Genomic DNA, 10,674 nt, shown 5'->3' on the forward strand with positions numbered 1-10,674 from the left:
CCCCCCCCCCCCCCCCCCCCCCAGCGGAACGCTTTGTTAATCAACCAAAGGCCCTTTTCAGGGCCACTCATTTAGTCGCTGGAAAGAGTTGCTCGCTTTTCAGTGTCGTTAATTTTCATCTTATTTCGGCTTTGGTGTTGCTTCTGTTTTTTATTTACATGTCATTTTGTTTTTTGTGGACTTGTTCTTGTCTCAGTTAACTGCCCCGCGTCTTAAAATTTAATGCTTTACGCGGATTAGTTTCATGTTTGATGTCCTCAACCGCTTTACACCCGGAGCTTTTAAACTAAAAGTGCAGAAAGGACTTAATGTACTTGTGATATGTCAGTATAAAGGTTATATTTTAACAAGTGTCTTGGCTTATTGTCTCAATCTTAGACGTAGGTTACTTTCAGTTACACAGAGGGTTCTCGTCTGCCTGCAGCACATCCTGACCGACCTTTCAAATGCAGGACTTCAGGATTCAAATCAGTCCTCTGCGTGTCAGCAGTGAGAGAAGTTAAAGTAGCAGAACTCCAGTGGGTACAGCTCGTTCTTGTAAACACTGCAGAGATGCCAGGTTAGGACCTTATCCTTCGGTGTCATTCTAACGTGTTTGATTTTGTGAAGTGTAGGGGTTCATTGCGGTGTAGACTAGCCTTTTTTCATGAAGATTTTTTCACTTGAACATAGTAAAGGCAGAGCTATGCAGGTGGCTTTCATGTCCTGGCTTTGGCAGCAGAGGGAAGAATGTAGTTAAGATCAACAGGAAGTCAGCAGAAGTCACTCCCAGGTTTGGGCTTTAAAACCTTCTTCCCTCTTCCCACCAGACAGAAGGTGATCTTGTTTGATCTAGCAGGGACAGCAGGTCTAGGGGACAGCAGAACGATGATTGAAGGACAGTGTCCTCCTTGGTCAGGAGGAGCAAAGTTGCCCCCTCAGAGCTGGATTAATCACAGTGGATCCGTCCTGTGTGACTCGAATAGCTGTCCTTGAAGTTAAAGCTTGAAAGTCCAAACTGACTCAATGTCACATGATTTGGGAGCAAATAAAAACAGTGAGTAGTTTTCTTTCAGCCTGATTCAGGTAGAAGTCCATGAATTTTCCTTCAGGCTCACTGAACCTGTCTTCCATCACCAGTCTCTGTAAGTTCTAAGTACGTAGTAGTCTATGTCATTGAGTGAATCATAGATCGAGTTTACAAGTTCCCAGTCTCCCCTCAGAGATTAAAAAAAGAGACTGGAAACCTTGTACAGAGGGATGCTTAGTCTTTGTGTTGTCTTTGGTCAGGTCACTTAACCTCTTTGTGTCTGTTTTCCCATCTGTAAAATGGGACAACTTATGGGTTTAAGGTGAATAAAATCAAAGCATTTTGTCCCATGCATGGCACATGGTAAACGCTGTTTTCTCTTTTATTATTATTGCTGTTACTATTATTGTTATTTCTCATGAAATTAGAGAGGCCCAGACAAAAAGACGGGGACTATTAAACCACGAAGAGGTACTCTTAATGTACTGAACTGTCATTTTCTATCATTGTCCTCTGTGGCAAATCACTGACCACTTTTCCCTCATAGGCAATGTGAGGATATGTTACTATTTTTGTGACAGTGAGACAATGGAGGATAACTAATGTGACTGTAGTATGAGTTTACATGTATCCCTGAGAAGTTGCAAGTGAATTAATGAACTTTTGTGGATGCAATCATAAAAACTCAATTCCAGATTATTTAAACAAAGTAAAAAATTCTCTTGAAAGAGACATTCTCCTACCACCCTGACGAAATTGCTGAGCAGGCAGGACTTTCCGTTCTGTTGCTTTTCCTAGTTTCTAGGAAAGCAAATCTAAGGGGTGCCGCTGGGGAGCTCCTGGCATCAGTCACACATGATGACCCAAGACAGAGGGGAATATAGTGGGGACACTTCCAGCTCAGGTAAGAGGAATACTTCTGAAGCTGTCCCCAAAACCTGGGTTACTCTTTATTACCTATAATCAGAGTTTCCAGTGAGATCCATTTACCATCTGCAAAGGTCATCGTCTGTGCTCTCAGCAGCCAACACAGCAGGCTGGCTGCCTCCTCCTTCCTGAAACACTATTTCTTGACCTCGGTGACTCTCCTCCCCTGGTTTTCTTCCTCACCATTCGGCTGTCTCCTTTCTCTCTCTAAAGTTTGGAGTGCTTCCTTATTCTCTCCATGGGTAAATGCCAGTTTCAATGTGTGCCAACAACCGTAAAATTTCTATTTCCAAACTCTCCACAATGTCTGTGTTCAATCCTCAAGCTGTTCTGATTTCCAGACTCCAGGGGCAACAATGCACTTGACCCTCCAGTGGAATGCTTCAGGGGATTTAAATATTGTCATGCCCCAGTCCCTGAAACCTCAACCTGTCCTATAATTCTGGATCATTCATCCAAGAATTTCACCAGCTCTGTAGGGTGTGGGTAAGCATACAACCTGGAGACACACTGTCGGCTCTAACCCCTGCCCCACACCTTGCTCATCCCTAGTCAACCAGAAGGAGAGAATAGCTGTGTCTAGATACTGTGGATGTTCAGAGGACGAAGTGAGCTAACATTTGGAAAGAGTTTGGCAGTCTCTTAAACACACGTAAAGTGCCCAATAACTGTCAGCTACATGTTTCTTCACCCATGAAACCTGGTTCATCAATAGTCTTTGCGCTTTCTCCTCCCATAGCACGTGTAGTAATTTCACCAGGGTTATTGCACTAACGTTTCCATCCTTTCTTCTGCTTGTTTTTACCTTTAATCCCATAAATACCATTTTCCACACAGCAGCTTGGGTGCTTTCAAACTCTAAGAGTTTCTCAGGGCACAATAAAAATCTGGGTGCCTTCTTTGGCCCACAAGGTCTGACATGAAAATAAACAAATAAAAAAAGAAAGCCAAGTTCCCAGATTTCCCCCAGAGCTAATGAAACAAACTCTGGGAGTGGGGCCAGCAATCTGTCCTCTAAGAAGCCTCCAGGTGATTTTGATGGGCCATCAAGGTTAGAAGCACTGCTCTGTATCCTCAGGACATAATTCCGTGCTGGCACTCCGGTGTGAATGAACCAAATGGTTGTTCCTTCTTTCGGCCTAGAAGGCCTTTGTATCAGACAGTGCCATTTCCCCTCCTTCCTAACACAGCCTCAGTTTTGTTCTGGTCTCCCCCTCCTCACTGCCTTGTGCTCCAGGGAAGACAGAGTGTCTCTGTAGTATCAGGGATCAGGTCCTGATTCAACCACACTAGTCCTGAAGGTCCCAGACAGGTAGTGATGATTGGTTTGGGGCTGGGAATACAGCCAGTTCTTTGTGGCTGCGAGAGTCTAACAGTGCAGATCTGCTGCCCCAATAATGTTTTGATTGAGCTGAAAAGTGAGTCGTTGATTGAAAAAACTGTGTGCATGTGCCCGTGTGTGTGCGTGCTGGGGACAAAGGTGGAATCAGGGGCATTTCAGGAAGAGAATATTTGCAAAGGCCTGGAGGCTGGAGAGGTCTCAGGGAATTCCAGAAAGTGTGAAAAAGCAAAACATGAAAAAACAAAAAAAAAAAAACCCAAAAAACAAAAAACCACATTGGAGAAACAAAAAAGAAGAGAAAAACAATCCTGTGAGTTTTGGTTTGGGTTTTAGGTGAGGGGTAGGCTAGAGGGCTTGATTTCTGATTTCGTGCAGTAGGGGGATCACTGAAAGGCACTGCGAGGAACGGCACAGAATCAGGTATGCTTTCTCACACAACTACCCTCTGGAATGAAAAGTACATTCACTATGGACAGAGGAGTTTTCGGATCATCTCAAACTGAAATCAAGATGATCAGAAAAAGTTGAAGTGTAGTTGTAATTTGGCAGCCTAAGCGCAAATTCTTGTTTCTTTGTGCTGATTTTGCCTTTTTGAGAGAATAAAGGGAGACCAGACAGACTGGCTGGGAAGGCTGGCTGGGAGTGTCTGGAGGACAGGTTAGCTATTCCTGGGTGCATTTGGTATTTCTGTTTACAGGTGAGGTGCTGGCAGTCAGTCTTTCTCACTGAAATTCCAGAAGGAAGGTTGTAATGTCATAATGCCTGGAGAAATGAGGGAAGGAGACACATCCTGCTTTTAATTTTCAGGGCTTAGGCCCTTTGGCATCACCTGATCCGAAGCCAAGCCTTCCAGACTTTGGTGTCCAGCATCTGAATGTTAAAAGGCATGGCCCGAGTCCACATTTTTAGCTCTCCACCCGCTGACCGTCCTGGGTCCCTGTCTTTTTCTCCCGGACCTCCCCACCCACAGCTGCTCAGCGGAGCTGGGAAACCAGAGCTGGAGACAGGACAGGTGGACGGCTTGGAAGGGAACTCGCAAGTGACAGGAAAGGACGGACTGGGGGCCGCTGAGCCAGCCAGCCCTTATTCTGGGGCTGCACTAGGGAGGAGGAGACTGTGGCGGGTCATCGGGGAGTCGGGAAGGAGAGTGGGAGACGAATGCATTCTTCTCCACGACACCCTAAAAATCAAATGTAATGACGATCGCCTTTTCAGGGCAGCTTAAGAAGGAAAGCGGCGAAGCCCGACTAAAAACTGGTAAGCACCTTAGTGTCCTTCCTGGAGAGCTGCAGCCGCCCACCGCCCACTTTAAAGACCTATAACACGCTCAGCCAGGACTGAAAAGTCCCGGGGAGCAGGCGGGGGAGGGAAAAGCGAGGATCCCGGGCCACACAAAGAACCCGGGGCGCGAGCCTGGCAGCACCGGAACAGGAAGTCCCGCCTTCCGACGGCGGGTTTTTCAAATGTCATTGAGGCTGCGAACACCCTGCAGGGTGACACTTGAAAAAAGCGGAGGCCGGAGGCCCCCTGGCCGTTTTAGGAGCTTCGAAACGCGGCGCCAGCAGCCACCGCGCCCGGGTACTGTTAAGAAGCCGATCATCAGCTCCACGGGCTGTGGAGTAAGCGCTAGCCGTTTCGGTGCGCGCTGGTTTACGCAGCCGGGGCCCTCTGTACATACAAGCGACAGCTTTCACAGCCACAGGCAGCGAGCCCATCCCCCGACGCTTACTTGGCAAGTTTACTTGGAGCTGGTGTACTTGGTGACGGCCTTGGTGCCCTCGGACACGGCGTGCTTGGCCAGCTCCCCGGGCAGCAGCAGGCGCACGGCCGTCTGGATCTCCCTGGACGTGATGGTCGAGCGCTTGTTGTAATGCGCCAGGCGCGACGCCTCGCCCGCGATGCGCTCGAAGATGTCGTTGACGAACGAGTTCATGATGCCCATGGCCTTGGACGAGATGCCGGTGTCGGGGTGCACCTGCTTCAGCACCTTGTACACGTACACCGAGTAGCTCTCCTTGCGGCTGCGCTTGCGCTTCTTGCCGTCCTTCTTCTGCGCCTTGGTCACCGCCTTCTTGGAGCCCTTTTTCGGGGCGGGCGCGGACTTTGCTGGTTCAGGTATCCTGACTCCGCTTTTTCTGACAGAACAGAAAATGGAGTCAGCGTCAGGATCCTGCCTATTTGTAGCCAACGTTATGCAAATGAGGGATGCGTTTAGCGACCGTTGATTCGTCGACTAGTGGTGCGGCCTCCAGGCTAATGATTGGCTCGAGTTCTACTCTCCCATTGGTTATGTCCTGAGAGTCCTTTTCCCCAGTTTAGCCTGGCTTATTTATTCTAGTAAGGTTTTTATTATAAGAAATTCTGATTAGTATTGCAATGCAGATTAATTGGTGGATTAGTTTCGAATGTTAGAAATTCCTCTCTCTTGTGTTTGGAATGCCAGGAAGGTAACGTAGTGTGTAACATGTTCAGATTATTTCATAGTGTTGGTTCAAGACCCGCCTCTGCCCTCCAATATGTCTCTTTGGCATGTGGGTTATTTTGACCTGAAGGCCCGTGAGACCCTGCAGACTTGAGAAATTTTTTCCCCTTACTTATCCGTAGACAAGGACCTAAATGCCGTGGGGGGGGGGGTCTTTCCCAAATAAGGGTTATTATGGAGATAAGTTTTATCTGAGTGACCCATCTCTATGGTAGAGCCAAGAACTAATTACCAAAGCCTGTTCATTCCTTTTCTTGAAATCCCAAACTCCTACCTCCTTTCCCCTAGTTCAGAATGACGTAAATATATATCCCTCATTTTGCTTGTCTTGGGAAGTTCCATGTGTTTGCGGATTCCGTATACGTACAGTGTAAAGTTGGTTTTCTCTCTTTAATTTTTTCATGTCAATTTGATTCTAGCTTCAAGGAGCTCGGAGGGGCCAGGAATGCTTGCTCCCCCAGAGCTGGCATAGTTGGCAGGATAATTTAACTCATTGGGTACCGCTTGCCCCAGACACTGCAGCAGCATAGAGATCCTTAGGACATCTGCCACATAGCTGGCAGCAGGCAAGATTTACCATTTCAGCCTCTTCAGTCTCTGTCTGTGGAGTCTGATGGAGCAAGGGTAGGTAAGAGTTCTTTTCCCTCTTTCTAAATTTGGATTAGCAGGAGAAAATATTTGTGGAACTAGTTCCTTGGGCTAAGTGACTCTGCTTCATGTACTCTGGTAACTTACTGATCCTTTTCCTCCCAGAGATGGTCTCTGTTTTCCTTTGTCTGTGTCTTTCATATTTTTTTGTGGCCTGTTGTTAAGGGACTTCTTGGAAGCCAATGCCCCACAATTTGTGGGCATGGTTTGAGCCCTTGAAAGCTGTTAGAGTGCTGGCTAGCTCACGAAGTCTCCCACGGTAGGATAAGTTGGTCATGGAAAGGGTTATTTATATTGACATTTGGTCACCCCCAACGTCAAGTAATCTTCTGTAAGCATACTGTAAAACTACACACAGTCCCAACCCCACAACAATACCTTCTAGGTATTAGTGTGGCTCCAGGAGACCCAAGGCTTAGATCTGTTAATATTTTCCTTCTGTCTTGTTCTACGTCCTAAGAGCTTGGCTTTTGGCCAACATGAAAATTTACTTTGGTCTCCAATGTCTGGAGGGTGCACTTACCAGGGTGCACCTTGACGGCCAGTCTAAGAGACTGGGGATCAGATTTTCTCTCTGTCTACCTGTGTCACCTCTCAGGGGTGGTTGTCATGAGAGGTTCCAGCCCATAGGAATCTGTTGTCTCAACATTCCTTGCTTGTTAGTGCTAGAATGTTCCATTCCAGAAGAACCCACCTGATATCCTAGATTAGTGGGTGGGTGACTGCAGATGTGTCACATTTTCGTGGGACACCAGAGACATTCACTATACCATCTTTACCATCTGTGCAATGAAAGCTTTTGCTTTCTTAGAGTAATTTCATAAGTAAACTTTTGGGTGGGGGGGCCTGCATCATCTGTGCCCTCTCTGGACACCTATTGTGTCTTTGGTTAAGGTATTAAAAGGCTTATTGGTTTAAGTCACTATTAATAGATCTTACTCATCAATGGCCATACAACAGATCCTTTATTTATTTTTACAATGGATCCTTTAAATTCGCTGTATTTAAAATATCTCAGCTGTCTTATAACGGCTCACCTTAGGGACTCCATAGACAAGATAAAAGAACAGAAATTAGACACAGAAAGAAATGGTCTCAGCCAATGTAAATTCTCCTTCTTAAAATTTGGCTGCATCTGGTTGTTTTAATTCCTCTTTCTTACAAGATTTCCTACAGAGATCACTCTGACTTAATCTCTAGGATCAAAGTATACAGGTTGCTGGGGTATATGCCGAAAGCCAGAAAATGAGTTTAACAAAAGCAGCAGGAGACTAGCACTAAGGGGCGCTTTGCTCCTCCCTGCCCTGGCTCTGTAAACAGGCTTGGCCAAGCCTCAGGCGTTCCTATACAATGCCCTTTGCAAGACTGTCCTCGATCCACTGCCCTCCCCCGCCCCCCAACACCAACAGAACCATGGACAACAGCGGAGCTTTTAAATTATAAAACCCTTTTACTTCTACTTTCAAGAGATCCTACAAAATTTAGAGAGTAATTACAAAGATTATATGACTATATTCACAACTTTGCTTTCTGAGGAAATATATAACCAAAATATCTCCTAAGCCGTCCTATAAACGACTTGCAAAAGGCCAATATTCAGGGGCTAATAGAAGCCACGTTTAAATTGTACACCCAGAAAAACAAGGCTTTTGTCAAAATGCTTTAGATAGACTTTACAAAGGTATAAACCTTTTGGTTTCCATTCTAGTTTAAATTTTCTGCGATATAAAGTAGCAAATTCAGCTAAAAAGATGGGTCAATCCCTTCATATTCGGACTATAATCCAGTTCTTCTGTCCTTATTTTACAAATCTCTACAAAAATCTCTACAACTCTCTAGAGTTAAAGTCCACCTGTCTTTACCAATCTCCAAACCTTGCACATTCCTTTCAAAATGTCTGTGGATATTATTTTAATAATCAGGATATTGGAACACAATTGTTCCGGACTTTAAAACGGGGGGGCTAAATTTCTAAATAGCAATTACCCTGAAACTTTAGAAAAAAATTTCTTTGCATTCTTTCTCTGTCCCTTGAAATTATAAATCTTATCATGTCTTTGAAATGTAAACACATCGGAGTTAACCAAAACACGGGGGGTGGGGTAGTGGGTGAGGGTTGGGGGAAAGAGGCCTTTTTAAAATACCAATTTCTGAAAAGGCTTTTATGCCCATACTATAGCGCCAATAATAACAGGCAGAAATGCTCCAAATACGCATCTTCAAGAAAACTTACATACTCTCTCTGCATTTGATATACGTTTTTCAACCTCCATCGTCTCTACAACCCAGGAGCCAGTCTTTTTGACATGCAAACTTTAGGGAAATTTTTTCAAAAAAATAGATGATAGATAGATAGATAGATAGATAGATAGATAGATATAGATAGATAGATAGATAGATAGATAGATAGATAGATAGATGAAACTATTTAAAAATTGGGCCTAGGGGCACCCGGGTGGCTCAGTTAAGTGTCTAACTTGATTTCAGCTCAGGTCATGATCTCAAGGTCATGAGTTTGAGTCTAGCATTGGGCTCTGAGCTCAGTGTGGAGTCCATATGAGATTCTCTCCCTCCCTCTCCCTCTCCCTCTGCCCCTTCCCACACTTGTTTTCTCTCTAAAATAAATACGTAAATCTTAAAAAAAATAAAAATAAAAATTGAGCCTTTAATGGCCTCTCCACAAATACCAACATTTTGTTTATATCTTGTCTGTATTTTGTGGTGTGTGTCTGTATTTTGTGGTGTGTGTGTGTCCATGTATGTTTCCACGTGAGATATTTTCTCTACCTCTGGATGGTATTGCTGTAATTAGTATGTACAAGAGCTCTATTTAGTTTGTTTGAAGGCACATGCTTGTAAAGATTGGGCATTCTAACATCCAGAAAGTTAGAAACAAATCCAAATCTTTTTCAAATTAATGTAATCCGGGAAATATTTGGTATTAAAGCTAAATTAAGTTTGTTGGCTTAATTAAAATGGATATGTTTTTACAGTTATCACCATTAAACCTAAAATTTTCATTCTGCCTGTGTTTACTAAAAGTCAAATAAGTTCAGGGTATTTCTGTTGCAAAATTTGTCAGCAAGAAAAAGGCTTACAATAATGGTTGATTCTATCTAATGCATAATGAAGTTTTTGTGGGTAGTCTGTATGTAATTGTTAAAAGAAGTAAATTAAATAGATGTAAATAAAATAAAAATCTTTGTAGGTAAACTTGTAAATAGCTTCCAAAGTCTTTGGAAAGCTAAAATGTCATAGTTTTGCGAAGTTAAATAATGAGTAAAGTCAAGCTTGTTGATAATCTAGATCTCTTCCGATTAAGATAAAATAATGAAACATTAAGTACTGAACATGTTTATCTGCTTTCGTCTTATTATAGAGAAACTAAAGATAAATTTGGGTCTGTTAATAAACATATTTTATGCTTTATTAAAAGATTATATTATGAAAAAATACATGTTTCTAAAAATAATGAAACATATTCATAAATTTGCCAATCTGAAAAGTTCTGGTATAAGAGTTCACAATTGCTTATTACTTCATTTTCCCTAGAAATTAGGGTTTCTAAGCATTTAAGAATTTTAAGAAATGTAATTAAGACTACTGGAAAAAACAACTTTATGTGAGGAAAGTAAGAAATGTGTTTTTGGTAAGAAGAAATGTAAGTAATAAAACTACATATTTGTTGAGGGAAAAGAAAGTGTTAAAGCAAGACTGGTTATTTATAGAGAGAAAATTTAGGTCAAAATCTGAGTGTTAAAGAATGTTGTAGGTTTCTGGACAAAGACTTTTTGGAAAGAAATTTTGTGTGGTCAGTACTTTCTAAGATTAGTACAAATTTAAATAAGTAAATAATTTTTAATACCAAAAATACACTGGTGCAAAGTTTTTGTTTTGTCTTTGTTGAAAGTACAAAGTTTTTGGGGCGCCTGAGTGGCTCAGTTGTTAAGCGTCTGCCTTTGGCTCAGGGTGTGATCCCAGGGTTCTGGGATGGAGCCCTGCATCGGGCTCCCCGCTCTGCTGGGAGCCTGTTTCTTCCTCTCCCACTCCCCCTGCTTGTGTTCCCTCTCTCACTGGCTGTCTCTCTCTCTGGAGCCTGCTTCTTCCTCTCTCACTCCCCCTGCTTGTGTTCCCTCTCTCACTGGCTGCCTCTCTCTCTGTGTCAAATAAATAAATAAACTCTTAAAAAAAAAAGTATGAAGTTTTCTTAAGCTATTGCTCTGCCCTTTGTGAGAAATTGTAAACAAAAGTTTTTTTTTTTTTTTT

At 43.3% G+C, this 10,674-nt stretch overlaps 1 protein-coding gene across 1 annotated transcript in view; it reads right to left on the reverse strand.

Moving 5' to 3' along the window:
* Positions 1-5,004: 5,004 nt before the first annotated feature.
* Positions 5,005-10,674, reverse strand: part of LOC103665053 (histone H2B type 1-C/E/F/G/I) — a 21,097-nt gene continuing 15,427 nt past the window's right edge. Inside the window, exon 2 of the mRNA XM_040645181.1 lies at positions 5,005-5,398. Within this exon, the coding sequence (XP_040501115.1) occupies positions 5,017-5,398 (382 nt within the window). The 3' untranslated portion in view covers positions 5,005-5,016. The remainder of the gene's footprint in view (positions 5,399-10,674) is intronic.

This window comes from Ursus maritimus, unplaced genomic scaffold, assembly GCF_017311325.1.
Source record: "Ursus maritimus isolate PB19 unplaced genomic scaffold, ASM1731132v1 scaffold_30, whole genome shotgun sequence".
In the NCBI taxonomy this organism is placed as follows: Eukaryota; Metazoa; Chordata; class Mammalia; order Carnivora; family Ursidae; genus Ursus; species Ursus maritimus.